Raw genomic sequence first — 19,340 nt, 5'->3', positions numbered from 1 at the left:
TAAGGAAGTTATGTACTCACCATAATGTTCCATCTGAGTAATTCTACTTCATTTGTCTTCAAACCGTCCCTCCCTCCTTCCCCCTGACCTTGTCATATGAACAGCCTGCGGGCTGCAGTTGTAGGTCATAATGTATTTTTCAGGTCGGGTTATCAGTGTAAGGGTCAGCAAACTCGATCTGGGGATTGGAAGGTAGTGGAGGTGTATTATGGGTAAGGGGAGGAGCTTGGAGCTCGGAGCAGATGCTTGTAAGATTGCCAGCACAGATCTGATATGGATCCGGTATCCCACTGGTTGAAAACAAATGAAGTAGAACTACTTAGATGGAACGTTATGGTGAGTACATAACTTCTTTTTATAACAAATTGGGAATATTCTTACCAAAACCGTTCAACTATGTCCATGGCAAAATCATCAGTATTTTTATCCAGGTCTTCTATGGACAATATCTTTCTGGCTGTAACTTGGGCTAATCCCCACACTTTTATTACTCATTACAAATTGGATCTGGTCTCAAGGGGAGGAGCAGCATTTGGCTCAGCAGTGCTCAAGAATATCCCTCCTTAGTGTCCTCTCTGGATTTCAGGTAGCTGGGGACTTGATCCTAGTTGTTGAGTAATGACTGAAAATTGACAACATCAGATAAAGAAGTTATGTTATGTACTCACCAGATATTGGCCTATCTTATGTGTGTGCTAAACAAGATTTGAGGTATGTTAGGTGATACATTATGGGTAAGGGAGGAGCTTGAGAGTTCTAGTGACCACGAGCTGTAAAAAACATCTTGAGTTGGATCCAAGGGTGAAATCCAAACCCAATAGTTGAGGAAGAATGAAAATGAACAACAAAGATGGAACGTTATGGTGAGTACACTTCTTTTCTTTGTATTCCTTGACTTACCTGATGCATTTGACACTGTATTCCATCAGATTTGTCTCCATAGACTATCTTCTCTAGGCTTTGATCTCAGTCTGAGCACCACAGTGCTCAATGTTGGGTCTTGTACTATATACCATTTTTATCGATGACTTCTACACAGCTACCAATAACACAAGTATCATTCAGTATGCTGATGATGCTATACTGACAACCATGGCTAAGTCCCTCTAAGAAATTTAGTTAAAGACCCAAAGAGCCTTTTCTTCTATAGTAACCTGGCACAGAAATTCTCACTTCCTACTGAATGCTAAAAAAAAGCTATTGCTTTTCACACCAAAATCTGCATCCTACACACAAAAAAAACTTCTCATCACACAAAACTGCTATTGAACTTGGGTCCCACACAAAGCTACTTGGTGTCATCACAGATGACCACCAGAAGTTTGATGTTCAAATACAACAAGCTATCAAGAAAACCCAGACCCCTGTATCATAGTAAACACTTTTTAACTTACTGCTGCATTTAACTGGAAACAACTGAAATGAGACTGGAATGAAAGTCTTTATCTGTTAATTACCCAAACTTGTGTTGAACAGGTGCTAGTCTCTCCTTTATGGGCCAAGCCTTTTGTACTTTGCAAAATTAATTCTGCAAATACTGTAATCCGGTTAATAAGGGTTTATTAGATGTTAACAATATCCAAATACCCAAATACTGTCTTTAATTACAGTCTGTAGAAATTATGGAGTGCTTGTTAACAATAACAGTGCTAATAAATATATATAAAGTTTCTGCGGGTATATTCAGATTCTCCTGAATAATATCAACTTAAACAGTCTTTTCCTCCTGAATAGTATTTATTTATTATTTTACATTTGTTTACTGAGAAAGTCCAACTGGGCAAGAAGCCCATTTTTAGCGGAGGACCGGGGAGAAAAGCTCCACTGTAATACATCTACAAAACATTTCAAGAATAGTTTTTAACTGACAGCAATAGTTATTAACTAACAAGAGAGAAATAAGTATTGTTCAGGAAATATGGAAAATGTATAAACAGTCATAAGGAAAACATTTTATAGTGGGACAAAAATAGAGCACAACATGTCAACATAAAAATTAAATAATATATACATTTTTTTTTTTTTTTTTTAAATACAGTGAAACATGCCACTGTTACAATTCTATTAAAGAACAGATGTCACCAAACAATCCAGTTGGGAATACTTCGGAACTGAGCAGAGTAGAAATACCTGGGCTAACATAAGAGGGAGAGGGAAACAGAAACAGCGAAACTGAGTAAAGTAGAAATCCCAGGGTTAATAATAAGAGGGAGAGGGAAAAGGAAAAGCAGAGAAAGAGAGCAGCGAGAGGATTAGTAGTGGAGGGGTATACTGTGGAAGAGAGCAAGTACTGAAAGGTCATCCTGGTGTAGTGCAGGAGCACAGCCAGCTGTTTGTTAGGTACTCCTTGAGAAGTAACCTGAAATTGGAAGTATTAATGACGTTTCTAATGTGTTGGAAAATGGAATTCCATTTTTTGAATATCTGGTTAGAGAACAGAGTCCCAAAGCTATTGTTGGCCTTAGTGACTTTTAGAAGGAGTTTGTCAGAAGATGTAAGTAGTCTAGAGTTATTGTATTCCTGAAGTAGGTTTTTGAGTTCAGGGCAGTTATTGGGTTTGTGGAGAATGGAGTGGGCAACAGTGAGTTTGTTCATGGGTAGTAGATTAGATAGTTCAATCCAGTTTAGTTGGCGAAGGGCAGAGCAGTGGTGAGATGTATAGGGATGGCTTGTAGCAAATGTTGCTATTTTATTGTAAAAATTTGTTTATATCAGGTTTTCAGAGGTTAGTGAAGATGGGTGAGGTGTAAAGAAGGTTGGTGAGGAGGCGGGTCCTGGCTATGGAGTGTCAGGTATTGTGAGTAAGGTAAGGTTTGGATTGATAAATTGTTCCAAGCTTTATATGGACCTTTTTTGATGGGTAGTGCTATGTGTTTATCAAATTTAGCTGTAGAAGAGGGTGGACTTTTCTTTCAGATATCCTGCCACCAGCTTTCTAGGCACGCTAAAATTCACGTTACTCTCTTCAGACAGACACACACACACACACACACACACACACACACACACACACACACACACACACACACGCGCGCCCTTCAACTTCATAACCTTAGAGCAAGAATTCTGGATAAAGACTAAATTAATGAAAGTACAAAGGCCCCGCCAAATAGGAACACATTTTAAATTTAATTTAAATATTGCTGTTATAAACTTAGAAGCAGATAGAATAAATGCATTTTTTCTGAAGGGTAAGTCTGAACTTTTTTTTTTTTCTGAAGGGTAAGTCTGAAACTCAAAACATTTTTTATTATTTAGTGACTTCAGTCTTCAACAATTTGCCAGAAAAACACTAACTTTATGAGGATCACACCAAAAATATGAGGCAAAAATCATAACAGTTAAGAGATATGGTTGGTATGCATTACTACAGAGTGGATTAATTAACTTCTGCTTTGTACATCATCAATTCTAAGAAGTGGATTGCTCAGGTAATGTACGTCCATGAAGTGCACTGACAGTTCAAAGTGAATAGGTGAACACTGAAAAGGGATCAGTCCTTGGACCGCTCTTTTTTGACATTTACTTCTCAGAAGTCAAGGCCAATGTCACTGGTCTTTGGCTGACTAAATTTGCAGATGATTGCAAATTCGGAGCTGTCATTGAATCTCACGCTGGCACAAATGTTCTCCAGGAGGGGCTGGCACAGACAAACTAGTGTCAGAGCCGTGGACTAAAACTAAATGCCAAGAAATACATAATAGTATCCTTTGGGAAGTCATCCATCCCTGGTAACTATCATATTGACAACACACCCCTTAGAGTTGACCCAGTAGTCAGGGATTTAGTGACGCACATAGATAGTAATCTAGCCTTTGATCATCACATGTCTACAGTGGTGAGGAAATAATTCTGTGTTGCGCAACTTATAAACAAAGGTATGGCATCTATGTCCAAGGAAGTCATTGTTCCACTGTATTCTGCATTCATCAGACCTATCATTGAGTACAGTGCCCCCTTTAGTATGTACCTAACCAGGCATATCCAAGAATTGGAACTCCACAGAGGTTCATTACTAAAAGAATACAGGGTGTAAGTAATATGTCTTATGCAGACCGCCTTAAGACCCTCTCCCTGTATTCTGTCTCCTACAGGCTTTTGAGGGGAGGTCTATGCCTGGTATATTCTGTCTCCTACAGGCTTTTGAGGGGAGGTCTATGCCTGGTATACAGGGCATTGTCAGACCCTAATCTGATGGACCTCTTGCATATCCACAAAACAAACAGCACCAGAGTTACCCATTCTATTGACATAAACCTTACCTGTGATATAAATAGGATCTGCTGGAGAGATAGGTATGTATCCCAGAGACTACCCCATCTATGAAACAGGCTCCCCATCCATGTGAAGCAGAGTTCCTCCCTAACCCAGTTCAAGTGCAACTTGGACAATTGGATGGGAAACTGGAAATTCATCCTTGGTTTGGCACATATGTCTCTAATGGACAGAGGTAACCTGTCAATGGTTCATCTCGCAGGCCCATGCTTACACTTATCAAGGGTATCAGAACTTGTCAGAGATTTGGGATGCATGGCTAGACTTAAAAAGGCCCTTGTGGTCATTAGCCAGCCTAGTAAACACCTAAATGGAAGTTGAAAGTGGAGGTTACTACTGTGTGATGGGGGAGGGAATACTAGAATACAATTATTTAGGTTTCTAAACATGGTCTACTTGTTTTACCACCATCACAAATACAAACATATAGCACTACCTCACTTCCAGTGGTATCAGTCCTAACAGCCTGTTCTTCCAAAGAAAGTGCCCACCTCTTCAAATTTCAAATATGATTTACGATGACTTCCAAACCTTTGCGGCCAAATTTGGCAGACAACCAGCCCCATAAGTGGCTTGAGGTACCTATATAATAATGTATAATGCTGCACTAGAATGTACACTCATGGAAATGAAATGTTAAGACAGTCAAAATTCCTAACAAAAAATAAAGGCCCGGAGCAGCTATCCCACATCTTCATTCAAGTCATCTACTAGTCCGTTTCAACATCAAAAAGTAGTTTTTTTTGTTTTTTGTTTTTTGTTTTTTTTTTTTTTAACTGGAACTCATGGTACTGTATTGGAGCTGCACTGTGCCAGCACACATTCTGTAATCTCATTGTATTAGATGTTACCCTCAATAGATAATAATAATGCACACGCCCCTCGGTGCTTCTAAAAATGTAGGAAAAATAAATTATCAAAAAAACAGAGAAATGCATGCCTGTACTAATACATGTTATAAACTGTTTGGCAACAATTGCAAAACATAATTAAACTGAATATTTAGTATGAATATTTGACCTCATTTCTGTACTCAGGCTTGAGTGTCCGTACTGCAAAATACCCTTTTGCATATCAGTCTAAAAGCTAACTTACTTTCTGAAATGCTGGATATTTAATCTTTTCTGTATGTCAGTCTGAACTAACTGCCTGACTTCACTGATGGTACATTCAGTAGATAACTAACTTGAGATACAGTGTTCTTCATCTGTAACTTGTTGTTTGTCTTTCGGCTTTTCCCGGTTAGGGGTCGCCACAGCAGAACTCCGGTCTGCTAATGATTGGCAGTAGATTTTCACAAACGGCGAGGTGCCAGCTCGATGTCCAACCTTCAACGATGGCACGCCCATTTATGCATGTCTTTCGAACGCCCAACAAACCGCGGGGAGGACATGCAGACTCCACACAGAAGGCACTCCCCGCACTCCAGCCGAGAATCGAAAGGGAGAACCTCTTGTTGTGAGGCAACAAAGCTAATGCTGCACCACCACAGATTCAGTGTTCTTCATCTGTAACTATGTTTGCAATATTTTAATTGCTAGGATTCTTCATCTGTAACTATGTCTGTAATATTTTAATTGTGGAGATTTTCTCCCCGGGCCTCCGCTGAAAATGGACCAGTCGGACTTTCCCGGTCAACAAATGTAAATAAATAAATAATAAATAAGTATGTTTTCATTCATTCATTCACTTATTTATTGATTGATTGACTGATTGATTGACCAGGAAAGTCCACTGGGTCAGTAACCCATTTTCAGTGGAGGCCCAGGGAGAAAAGCTGCACAATGAGTAAAATAACATCAGATTACATTAGATAGGTAGTTATACAATTTTAGAAAGAAAGACTTTAAACTGCATAAAATATATAGACAGCAATTATCACATCATAGCAAACTTTTATACAAATACTGTAGCACCTTCTATTTAACGTAGAGGTGAAGGTAAAAACATTTTGTAGAAAAAAAGAAGTTATGTTTAATTCAGTTTAAGTACATTTCATTAAAAACTGAGATGTACACTAGTACCCACTCACTGTATTTTTTTTGACCAGGGAATGAGTTAGGGAGAAATAGTAGGTGGATTGGTCATTAGTGACTGGTTATAGCTTTGGATAAAGGAAGCAATACGGAGAAGATTATGGGGGTCTGGTATTAAGGGAACAAGGACATATGGGGTTGTTAAGATAGTAGCTTTTTAGTGAGGATTTATAAGCATTAAGATAATCTAACAAAGTAATCGATATTGTTAGAGCATTCCATAATTTAGCTATGGAACAGGAGTATAGACTTGTATAGGAGTAGAAAAACCCTCTGATATTTTACACGCCTCTTTAGCCATGCTTTCCCAAACCTTGTCTTTCATATGCATTGTCTAGCATTGCAAGTACATTTTCCCTTGATAAAGAAACATTCTCAATTTCTGCACATCTCATGCTTTATCTTTCCTTTCTAATGAATTGTCTTTCCCTGAAACTAAATGAATACATAAAAACACAAGTTTAACTTTATATGTTCAGGCTTATTATTCTACCTTAATGTACTATGGGAATTCACTAAGACTACACTCACTCCAACACTTACAGTGTCAGAAAAAGAAGCCTGTGTATATCTTCTACCTTCACTACAATATGCTGCCCCCATCCACACCAACCTTCAGCAATCTGTACTAAAAAAATTGAACAATGGTATAACAAAGTAGCTAAATTCAACACTAACACATTTGCTAAACTCTACCACTGCCTAGCCTTAAAGCAGTCTGGCTACAACTTCCTCACTACCTCTCTATCACCCATTTAGTAAATCTTCATAATATAATCTACAAACCTCAAAACTGCCCTGCACTCCAAGCCTTAGTGGAACATTAAACCCCTGCACGATCACTCGACTCCCCCTCACAAGTCCCTGTTAACCATTACTAAGACCCACTACTCTGCTGATCTGTCTTTGTACTCAAATTATGTCTCCAAAGTCTGGAATTCTGTCCCTACTACTATCAGAAAAAACAACATATCCAGATTCAAAAACTTGCTAAAACAACACTTTAAAACACTTGGCTCAGCTCTTGCACCTCCCCAGGCTAGACTACTTTAGCACATACATACTTTTGTTACCCCTGTGTACTTCAGCAAAGCAAATTCTTAATGTCTTCTAGCCCTTTTCTGTTGTTGGCATGTCTACTGTCACTACGTAACCCCAACAGGTTTATTTTCCTGCAATATTCCCACTCATACTCACTACCTTCTACAACTTTCTTTTTTTAAATATCACCTAACAAATATACACACTACTCATTTTCCTCACCTCCTCCCTGCTTTCTACTCATATCTCTCATACCTGCTCTCTTATTTCTCTTACCCATAATTGTAAAATTGTAAATTGACATTCCAGACCTCACCGTGTATGCCAGATTGTCATGTATTGCTATGTAATGACTCTGTATTTTACTTATTGTAGTTTTTTTATTGTATAGCTCCCTTTCAGTTATTGAATGTCCGTATTGTAATTTTAAGCTTTACATTTTTCTCTGTTGTATAAAATTGCATATTTTAATAACTGAAGCTGTGCTCCCCAGGCTTCTACTGAAAAGGGGTTCCACAGCATATTTGGACCATCCTGGTCAACAAAGCAAGCAAGCAATAAATAAATAAACAAGCCCTGCATTCCACTTCACTTACACTATGATCTACAAAGAGAATGCAAAACTGATAAACTAAAATAAGTAGAGTGTAACAAAGGGTTCAGTAACAGTGGGTGTAAGTGAAAGGAATTAGTGTCTTTTCCTCTTGATTTACACAGCGACCTACCAGTAGAGTGCACCATCAATGTAATTTTTTCAATGAAAAAAACATCAGTGGATTGCTTTCCATTGAAGTGAAGGACTCTGTGCTTATGCATTCACTTCAGAATGTAGAAAGAGTAAAATATGTTTACAAAATCCACTGTAAATATATATTGCCAAATAGATCCATTCAATAAACAAGTTACAAATTAATACTGAAACTGAATCATTATGTAGTATATTTTTTCTTTGCTTTTAGTGAAATAAGCTGATGCATTTGTTAGACTGTTTTGGATATGATAGTTACATTTTAAGATGTTTGCAGTGTTAAAAGGTACAGAAATAATCAAGTGAAATTAATTTGCTTATATTTTTCAGATCTCGGGGAATTTGACCTCGGCAGCCCCATAAATGTTGGGCCATATATGTCTGTGGATACAAAAAACAATATAATGCTGAAGTTTCGTTGTCATGGCCCTCCAATCCGATTCTCATCTGTTTCTAGCAGCGAGTTACGATATATTGCTAATGAACTAGATGGTATAGAAGGAGGACTGAATACCGTGGTTGCCATAAGCATTTGGTCACATTTCAGTACATTTCCAGTGGAAGTTTATATTAGAAGATTAAGAAATATAAGGAAGTCCGTTCTTCGCATGCTGAACAGGAGTCCAGATACTGTAATAGTTATCAAAACAGCCAATGTCCAAGAACTTGGACCAGAAATAAGCCTGTTCAACAGTGACTGGTTTTCATTTCAGCTTGATATGGTGATGAGGAAAATGTTTGAAGATGTTAATGTTTTTTGGGTCGATGCTTGGGAAATGACTCTGGCCCATCACCTTCCGCATAATTTACACCCACAACCTGTTATCATTAAAAATCAGATAGATGTATTTCTGTCACATGTGTGTCTGCGTAATGTACGAGATGTATAAAAAGCACCTGTAATATATTCTGGGTTTTAATAAGCCCACATATTTGACCTACTCTGACTTATAGGTTCCATTAATTGTGTATTATTATTTCCTTAATTTGCTTGTAAAAATATTTTGCATGAAAATGGGAGGTTTTCTTCTTAAACATAGACTATTCCTATTGCGTTCTGCTAACCTGAGACTGATATTTAAAAGCACCATGGGTAGGTTTTACTATAAACCATGGTGAAGCCTGATGGACACAAGTGTCCATTTTCTGTGCTGACCTGAAAGCTTTAATGTTGTTACTAAAGGTCTTGCTTAGTCACAGAGCTCACACAGGGAGACTCAGGTAATCACACCCAGGTCTACAATAGCTAATCGTAAGTTCACTGACTTTACATTCGCCCTATGCTATACTAACAGTTATTCGTATGACAACAGCCTGAAATATTCACAACAGGGTCTAATGACTTTGAGTAGGGGCTGAACTACAGAGGAAGATAAACTCTAAAGGAGCTCTTAAAACACAGTGTACAGATTTTTATGTTTAGTCAGAATAAATAAATAAATTCTTACATCAGTAGGTTTGTTTTTTGCCAGAAGACCTGAAGAGTGTACTTAATCAAGAGGTCTTCTGATGTATTCTTTCACCATTTGAACCTTGAGATGCAACAGCTTGTGGAAGCACTTAGTTTATCTGTTCTACTGCAGTCTGGGATTTTATCTGAGTTTTTCTCTGCCTGGATCCAGTGACATTGAAGTGTTTCCAGTTGTTTATTTGTAGGTGCACCTGACTAGTCATATTTCATTTTTGCGCTACGTAAGAATTGTTAAAAGTTATTTACCCACATAAAGAGAGCTTCTTTTATGTTTTGGCCTATCAACACTGTCAGTATAGATAGAGAGAGAGAGACAAATTGTACCACTACAGCTGCACATGCATGTTAAATTGCAGTCTGTTATAGTGTAGCAGGAATGGCATATTTACTATACCATAGCATTTTCTCTGCACATTAAAACTGTTGCCAGATAACAAACCCTTTAATATTTATATATTTCATCTGAAAAATGTTATTCTCATAACAGTTTAATGTTAAGTTGTCAATCTCGCCTTCATTCTTGCTGGATGGGTTCGGAGCCAAACCTCGGCTCCAACTCGGCCAATACTAAAGCTCGAGAGCTAATTCCACCGGCTCGAGGCTCCCCTATATCCCACAATGCTAGGCGGTAACTACTCAGATCTCGTTTGCCGCTTAGCTGACGAGGTGCTTCTTCTACCGGCTCTGGCAGGTTAGTAAGTTTTCTAATTAGAAACTTCTATTTCAACCCCTAATTTTTTTCCTTTTACCATAGTTTTATTTATAGTATTTCAGTAGTTTAAATTGGGTCCCCCTTTAGTGTCTGAAATCCCTTTTTATTCACTTCTTAACTTTTAGGCCTTTGACCCTCTCCCTCTCCTTCCCCTAGTCCTTCAGTGTGACTGAATTTTTATTTTTTGCTTAAGGGTGTGTTTGTGTGTTGTGCTTGTGTTTTCACACTAACTTACGATGTCTAAAGACTCCAAGGTCTCAGGCTTCAAGAAGTGTGATTCGTGCTGTCAGAAAATGTCTCTGACAGACTGTCACACTTCTTGTGTTTATTGCCTGGGACCTTTGCACCTGCAGGACTCATGTGCTGTATGTCATGCATTCAGCCCTAGAGTCCTGCAGGAACGCAAAAATAAATTGATTTTGCATGGCTTGTTAAAGCCTGAAGGCCCCCCGACTCAGTCTGTGTCGGGGAAGCCTTCTAAGACTTCCAGACCGTCGGCTCCAGTTTCTGAGCCGTCCCCTGGAAGCATTAGATCGGCTTTGACATCGGCTCCGGCTGGAGCCGATGTTTCCAAATCTCATACTATCACCTCGGCTCCGGCTGGAGCCAAGGTTGACAAGACTCAGTCGGCTCCGATGGGTTTATCGGAGCCACCTGCTAAGAAGAGGTCTAGGTCCCCTTCCATCGGCTCCATACATTCGTGCCGGGATCTCCTCTGCTATCAGAACGGAGCCATAGGTCTCACTCCTCTCGGTCCTCCAGGCTGTCCGACCATGATTTACAAAGGGTGGTGAGTAGACTTCTGAAGTCCAAGGCACTGGCCCAAATGCTGCATAGCCCTACTCAACAGTCAGCGGCTATTTCCATCCCTGATTTTATTCCTCCTCCGACTCCTTTGAGTTCGGAGCTGGGGTTCATTGGAGCCGTGGCTGTCGGTGCTTCAGAGCCGATACCTTCCCTTTCGGCTCCGTCGTCTGCTCCAATTTCCTCATTGGAGGGATCTCAGTGCCGGGCTTCCCTCGTCGGCTCCAAGGGGGCGAGTGGCATCGGACCCTTGTCTGACCCCGTTCTTCCTCTCGGAGCATCGGTGCTGGTGAGTTCGGCTCCGACATCGGCCTCGGAGCCGTCTCTGTCAGTGCCGGGGGGGTCCTTGTCTCCTCGGAGTGGGGACCCCCGGCCTTGCATGATAGGGGCACCTTCGAGGTCATGTGGAGCGTGCTAGACCCAGTATCTACCCCACAGTTGGCTCCGTCAGCTCCTCCCTCTTCAGTGCCTGCGGTGATTTCTACCCATCCCCTTGTATCAGACCGCAGAGAGCCAGCTCCTCAGGTTTCCCCAGTGGGAATTTCCTCCTCTTCCGAGGCCTCTCCTGATCCGGTAGGAGAACCCCCTCGGAAGAGACAGTGCAAGAGGAAGCACATTGACTCCCCTGAGTCTATCACCTCTGACACTGACTTGGAGGAATCTGAAGGTTCCCCCTCGATCCCCCTCTGAGGATGTCTCCTTTGCTGACATCCTTGAAATCCTGAAACAGAGGGGGAACTGGCCCGCCCTTAACCCTTCAGAGGACGAGTCAGTTTACCTTGAGGCGTTTGGCTCTCGCCCTTCCACCTCCTGGGTGTCCCCTCCCTTTGACCCCCTTATGGAAGTGGTGGCAAGGAAGGCTTTGACGGCCCCTGATTCAGTGGAACCTACCCCAAGGAGGCTGTCAAAATTTATTACTGCCCCTAAGGACAAAGACTTTCTATCAAAAGGTGTCTCTGTTGATGCCATGGTGGTGGCCGCAGCCACTAAGAAGGAGTTAGCCGATCCTTCGGTACCTGTCCATCCTCCTAATAAGGAGTCTAGGAACATGGACAGGTACGGTAAGTGGATGTTTTCCTCAGCAACCTTCTCAATGCGGTCGCTGAACTATTTGTGTCACTTCACCCATCTCCAGAGAGATTTGCTCAAAGATATGGGTGAGGCTATACAGGATCCAACAGCTGAGGGGTTCCAAGACAAAATGAACTCCCAGTTGGCAACCCTGAATTCGATTGTTAACTCCTCCATGCGGCTTATCTCATACGCTGCTGATGAGGCGAGTAGGGACACAGGCACAGGTGTAGCTTTACGACATCACGCCTGGATGTGGCTTTGCAATTTTGCGGACCCTTTCAAGGCATCCTTCACCAATTCCCCCTTTGATGGCTCAACATTGTTTGATCCTCAGGTGAAGGATACATTGACTAGGTGCGAGGTGGAAGGTAAGACTCTCTCTGCCGTGGGAGTCCGTTTTTCTACCCCTTCTAGACCTTATCCAAAAGGTCAGAGGGGAGGAAAAATGTGGTTCCGCAAGCCCCAGGGAGTCTCATCTGACACACAAGGTCGATTCCCCTCTAGAGGCAGAGGGGGGAATAACAATAGACGCCGCCCTAGAGGCAGAGGAGGTCCGCAAAACCAGGGTAGCAGAGAAACCTTCTCTGATAAACCCTTTCAGCATCCCTGAGGAGCTGCCCGGCTGTCCACCTTCTGAGGCAGTCGGGGGAAGATTATCACTGTACCCAGAAGCCTGGCTTTCCCTCACCCAAAACAAATGGGTACAGTCAATCATATCCGAGGGTTACAAAATTCCCTTTATTCACACCCCTTCCCAACCCAAAGGATCCCTTCCAGATGTTCCACCCAGTCTAAGGGAACAAGCAGCACTAGAAATATCAAAGCTGCTATCAAAAAGAGCTATCCAATCAGTCCCAGCAGACCAGCAAGGATCCGGAATCTACTCCAAATTCTTTTTGGTACCAAAAAAAAACAGGGGACTGGAGACCTATACTGGATCTCAGCAAGTTAAACAATTATATCAAAAAAACAAAATTCCGGATGGTCACACTACAGTCCATTCTACCCTTCTTGGGTCAGGACAATTGGATGTGCTCGATAGACCTTCAGGATGCGTACTACCACATCAAAATGCACAGACGCTCCAGGAGGTTTCTCCGCTTCAGGCTGGGAGCCAGTCACTACTAGTTCAGAGCCCTGCCCTTTGGTCTCACTACAGCCCCCCAAGTGTTTACCAAATGCATGGCAGTGGTTGCGGCTCACTTGAGACATCAAGGATTCCAGGTGTTTCCATATTTAGATGACTGGCTCCTTACTGCCACCACCAGACATCAACTGCTTCTAGCCAGAGACTTCACCATCCAAACTTGCCAAGCTCTAGGCATTTCAATAAATTTCGAAAAATCTGCCTTGTCGCCTTATCAATCTATTACCTTTATAGGCGCCACCTTAGACACACTCAATCTTTCCGCCAAACTTACAGAGCAAAGAGTGTTAGATATCCGCAAACAAGTTTACCTTCTACTACAATGCAACAAGATCAAAGCCAGGGTAGTCTTGAAGGTATTAGGACTCATGGCAGCTACTATCACCCTTCTCCCCTTAGCTCGTTTCCACATGAGGATACTCCAATGGATGCTGTTTACTCAATGGTCCTTCCAACAGCTCCCGATGTCTCACATCATATTAATAACTCAATCATGCAAGAATCACCTGTCTTGGTGGATCACATCACCTCAAGTTCTCCAAGGCAGACCTTTCGTTCCTTCCCCCCCCAGTCGCCACGGTGACAACGGACGCCTCCCTGATCGGGTGGGGGGGGCATTATCAGGGCAGGACAGTCCAGGGCACGTGGCAACCTTTTGAGTGCCACTTGCACATAAATGTCTTAGAGATGAGAGCAGTGCTTTTAGCGTTGCAAGCCCTTCAGGACTCAGTTCCCACAGGGACTATTGCAATTCAGACGGACAACATGTCCGTAGTGTGGTACATCAACAAACAGGGCGGAACCAGATCCTACCCATTATGTCGAGAGGCACTCAGACTTTGGCAGTGGGCAGTTACTTCTCAGCGTTTTCTGATAGCAATGCACATTCCCGGGAAGTCCAACGTGATTGCGGACAAGTTGAGCAGGGCCATTCTGATGCCCCACGAGTGGTCTCTGAAGAAATCAGTGCTGGAAGAAGTCTTCCAAAGATGGGGCCAGCCTTGCTGCGATCTTTTTGCTGCTCCCCAAAACAGCAAGTGTCACGACTTCTTCACTCTCTTCCCGTTACCAGGCCATCCCACCAGAGACGCTCTAGTCCACGATTGGCCCCGGGGACTTCTGTATGCTTTTCTCCCTTTTCCACTGATATCTCAATTAATTCAGAAAGCTATCGCCTTGAGAGTTACAATGATCCTCCTTGCCCCTTACTGGCCTCGACAGATATGGTTTCCGTTCCTCCATCATTACCTATTGGAGCAGCCTTGGCATCTGGACCCGGTGCCAGATCTGTTGACCCACCAGTCGGGCCAGCTGCATCACTCCCTTCATTCTCTCAACCTCACAGCGTGGTTTCTCCAATTCCTACCCTAGCCAGGCTTCCCTCAATCTCTCATTCGGTCCGGAACATCCTGATAGCCTCTCACAAATCTTCTACCAGGAAGATTTATAATAGTAAATGGAAACGTTTTTCCTTCTGGGCAGCATCAAAGAATATAGACCCCTTCACTGCACCTATCCAGTCTATCCTAGACTTTCTGGCAGAGCTCTTCCATTTAGGCTCTTCTTCATCTACCAGTAGAGTACAACTAGCTGCTATATCTAATTTTCATTTAGGAGTCTCAGACTCCAGTATCATGTCCCATAAGCTCTGCAAAGCCTTTTTAAGAGGTATTTTTCTGCTCAAGCCCCCAATCAAAGATCCCCCACCTCAATGGGACTTGAATTTGGTTCTGGCATCCTTGATCCTCCCCCCCTTTGAACCAGCGGCTTCATGCCCTCTTAAGCTGCTCTCATGGAAAACACTTTTTCTAGTAGCCATAACTTCAGCTAGAAGGGTATCTGAACTTCATGCTCTGTGCAGTCGTCCTCCTTACTTAGTTTTCCACAAAGATAGGGTGTCCCTCCGGACTAATCCGTCCTTCCTACCTAAAGTTTCCTCTGAGACAAATCTGAACCAAATGATTGATCTCCCAGTATTTTTCCCTGACTATTCCAACAGGTTGGAACAAAAGTTAAATTTTCTAGATGTTCACCGCCAACTTAGATATTATTTAGACAGAACTAAACAGTTCAGGAAATCTGATCAACTTTTCCTGTCTTATGCGGAAGGGAAATTGGGCCTTCCAGTTACTAAGGTGTCCCTCTCGAGATGGCTTACCTCTATAATTACCTTCATCTATGAAATCAGACATCAAAAACTGCCTTCAAGACCTAGAGCTCATTCAACTAGGGCATTAGCTACATCTGTAGCTTTTCAGGACAGGCTGCCTATAGATTCCATTTGTGCAGCAGCCACTTGGGCTTCTCCTCATACCTTCATTTTACATTACAAATTGGATATGGCCTCCAGAAACCGTGCCAGCTTTGTTTCCATCGTTCTCAAGAGTCTGTTCCGATAGGCCGCCCGGAATAAGGTGCTAGGGACGCGGTCCCATCCAGCAAGAATGAAGGCGAGATTGACAACTTAACATTAAGAAGTTATGTACCTACCATAACGTTCCATGTTAGTTGTCTTCTTCTCGCCTTCTTTCTTGCATCCCACCCTCCTTCCCCCTAGCCTGGACAGACCGATAGGAAATTTTTGGGATCTTCCTTTGGAGTTTCCTTCCCACATGTTCTACCACCTCTATTCCCCCTTTTGTTTGTGTAGCTTACATTCAGGTTTATATAGAGGTGGGTTCTTTTTTCTCCATACTATGGAGACCAGGACTGCTTGGTTTAGCTATCAAACGAGATCTGAGTAGTTACCGCCTAGCATTGTGGTATATAGGGGAGCCTCGAGCCGGTGGAATTAGCTCTCGAGCTTTAGTATTGGCCGAGTCGGAGCCGAGGTTCGGCTTCGAACCCATCCAGCAAGAAAGAAGGCGAGAAGAAGACAACTAACATGGAACGTTATGGTAGGTACATAACTTCTTATTTTCTAATTCATAGAGTGTTCAGGATTCTGTGTTGCAGTAGGGAATCTGATAGTTTTGCTTTAGCTTTTTTATAGCTGCGGATTTGGCAACTGAGATGGGTTTACTATGCAGCATTTCTTTAAACACTGGATAAAAATAAGTTTTTTGTTAGTGTAGGATCTTACTTTTTTATGTATTTATTTGTTTACTCATGTGGGTAGAGTGATCCTCAGTGGGCAGTTTTCTGATATGAGCCAAGCCAAAAGGCATCACAGATAATAGAAGTAGTAAATGCATTTGGTGAACAGAAAAAATGAATAAATAAAATATAAGGTTCTAAAGGACACTTAGTATAATTTGGAGAGAACTTGTGCAAAAAGATTGTTTTCTGTAAAGTGCTGAAACCCAGATTTGTGTTTAATGTGGGTATCTAGCTTATGCGTGGAGGCACAGACATGTTCTGCATTTTCCATGCCTGTGAGACAAGTACATTGAATACCATTTGTTTAGCACAGGGATCACTGCTGCTGTGTAATTCTTCATTGATAGAGATTAGTGGTAGGAGGATATCTGCCAATCTGGCCAGGCTACCAGAGCTTCAGATGTTTCCATAGCAGGGATGAGCATTTTCTTAAGCTAAGGATGTCAGCAGAATGCCTGGTAGAAAAAGAAAAACCCACACTATCTATAGTGCTTTTTTGGCTGCATCAGAATGTTAAGTACTGTGCCCATCTGTCTCATCCAGAAATGTTACAGAGCAATAAGCACCCATTTTCCTTCTTTTGTTTTTTATTTGGTACTAACAGTGCATTTTTATTGCATTTAGCTTATTTGCATTAATTTTAGCACTTTTGACTGTGTAATTTTTAGAGTTCTTTACAAGAAGTCCCTGGAAAAGTAACTAGTAAGAACATTACATAATTCCTGTGAGGACTGTGGGCTCATCAAAAAGAGAGTTTTGCACCATAGAGTCAGAGGCCTCCAGGCCTTTATTGAGCGCTCAGAGGCTTTTGGCTTCAAGCCAAAGGACTGCCCATCTCTTCTTCTTCTACTACTTTTTTCTTCAGGTGAGCTTTCTTCTAGTGGAGCAAAAAAGACGTTGTAAGCATATTCCTTGAATGGATGTACCTGGAAAGTTATCAACCAAGGAATCTGTGAGCAGGATGTGGGAGACATAAGAGACTCCATCAGATCTGCAAGGGCCTGTGAGTGCCATTCCTGATGATGCTTAACTAAATTTACTTTGTGCTGTGGCATGTAGTCTTCCTATTTCTCCAACTGTGTTTCAAGGTCAGCTGCAGGTTTCCAGTTTCATTATTTTCTCAGGACTCAGTAAATAATTCTGCAGCATCAGTGCTGGAAAGTGGTTCCCAGGCACCTGCAGAGGGTCATCTAAAGATTAAGACTTCTAAAGAACACCACCCCCTTTAGATTTGAAAACTTTTTATTTTCCAAAGACGGTCATTCCTAGATTGAATGTCATGATTTCTGTGATAGGCCCTACATTCAGGACAGATGTCCTTCTTGGGCACATGTACTCTCCAGACAGCTGCCCCAGACTTGGACATATTTGATTAAAGGCTTTCATAGAGGAATATGTTGCTACTTGCCAGAGGGGTGATACATTGGTGCTATCCCAACAAGAGCATTCTACATCAGGTACCTGTCCTTTTGCCAAAAGAAAAGGGAGCCTTTCCCAGAACTGAGTTGGACATTGATGAAAAGGAGGAAGAAAATTGACATACTTCAGCCAGCTTTCCTTCCCTTTGGATATTGTACTGTTGAAATAGTCCTGCTTCTCAGGCACCAAAAATGAGTGACCACTTTACTCAATTGTTGTACTTCTTTGCTGTAGTCAGTAAATATTAGTTATGCAGATCAAGCAGCAGTTGCTTTCTTACAACCATTTTCACCGAGACCAACAAGACACCTGCAGCTTTGTCCCATATAGCAATCGGGCTCTGATTATCTAATTTAGTTGTAGTTTACTTGCTTTTCATACTATTTTCCATTTTAATGAGTGGGGTAGCACTACTGAGCTAAAGCTTATTTCCAGAGGAAGCCTGGGGAGTAGAGTTCCAAACATAATAAAACTTGAGATAAAAGAAAAACAGTTAACTTAAGATAGCAACAGCATAATAAATAAACATTATTTACAAAAGAGCATTGCTTGCAGTAATAATTACAGAACCATACTGTAGCATTAGAATAGAGGCATAGTTAAAGTATGTAAATACACAAATAAAACTCTGACAAACTCAGTAGTTTTAAACCACTGCTTAAACACCATCTTAACAAATCCTTGTCCTCCACATGCTTATCTCAAGGTTGAGACTTTGTGTTCACCATACAATACTCTCTTTAAACAGAATACATTTAACCTCTTACTGAAATGACAAAACAATTTTTATACATAACTGCTGCCTGTACAATCCACTAAGTTGCACATTGGCTTTCTCTTTAGTAACTTCCACCTCTAAAATCTTAGAATGTATAAATGTAACTGCTGTTTGTGTATAAATATAAATAGAAATGTAACTAGTCTGTGTTTAACTGGAACTTAGTATAATGCAATGTAAAGCAAATGGAGCTTTTCAACCCTGGCCTCCACTGAAAATGGGTATTACCCTATCTGACTTTCCCTGTAAACAAAGACAAATAAATTAGCTTGAGGTTGTCAGGTAGAGTGGCAGATGTGTAATTTTTATTACAGTGCAGCTATCAGATATGAAGCAGACATGAAATGCAGGAGAGTAAGAACAGTGGGAATTGGATCAATTGATACTTAGTCAATTAAAGTAGTTTTGTAGCTTGTATGGAATATAGAGGGTGTCTATACTGATTGTTAGATTTGCTAACTCCTAGAAGGTTTACAGTTTTGGGATCATAACTTTCTGGTTGGATGGTGGTGTTGGTTGAAGTACAAAGAGCAGGACATGTGTTAGGTTTTTATCTTATGTTCTGTAGTTGGTTGAGTGATAATGCATGTTTTAAAGGTTTGTGTAGTGGTGTGTTGGGTTTGGGACTTCTGCAGCATGTTTGAGAATTTTGTTACAAGTTTGCCTCAGTGTAAGTATTTAACATTTAGGAATATTGGACATATGGAAGAACATAATATACTAATAGCTGCAAGAA

At 41.4% G+C, this 19,340-nt stretch overlaps 1 protein-coding gene across 2 annotated transcripts in view; it reads left to right on the top strand.

Moving 5' to 3' along the window:
* The window catches only part of NXPE3 (neurexophilin and PC-esterase domain family member 3), a 1,170,309-nt gene extending 1,160,757 nt beyond the window's left edge, over positions 1 to 9,552 (top strand). For both annotated transcript variants that reach the window (XM_044070959.1, XM_044070958.1), the window contains one exon: positions 8,431 to 9,552. In XM_044070959.1, coding sequence (XP_043926894.1) covers positions 8,431 to 8,990 — 560 coding nt within the window. In that variant the 3' untranslated portion in view covers positions 8,991 to 9,552. The remainder of the gene's footprint in view (positions 1 to 8,430) is intronic.
* Positions 9,553 to 19,340: the final 9,788 nt, after the last annotated feature.

The sequence above is a fragment of the Protopterus annectens genome, chromosome 5.part0, assembly GCF_019279795.1.
Source record: "Protopterus annectens isolate FY-2018-M chromosome 5.part0, PAN1.0, whole genome shotgun sequence".
Lineage (NCBI taxonomy): Eukaryota > Metazoa > Chordata > Ceratodontiformes > Protopteridae > Protopterus > Protopterus annectens.
Note: the sequence above shows the minus strand (reverse complement) of the source record. Positions and strands in the feature narration are given on the sequence as shown.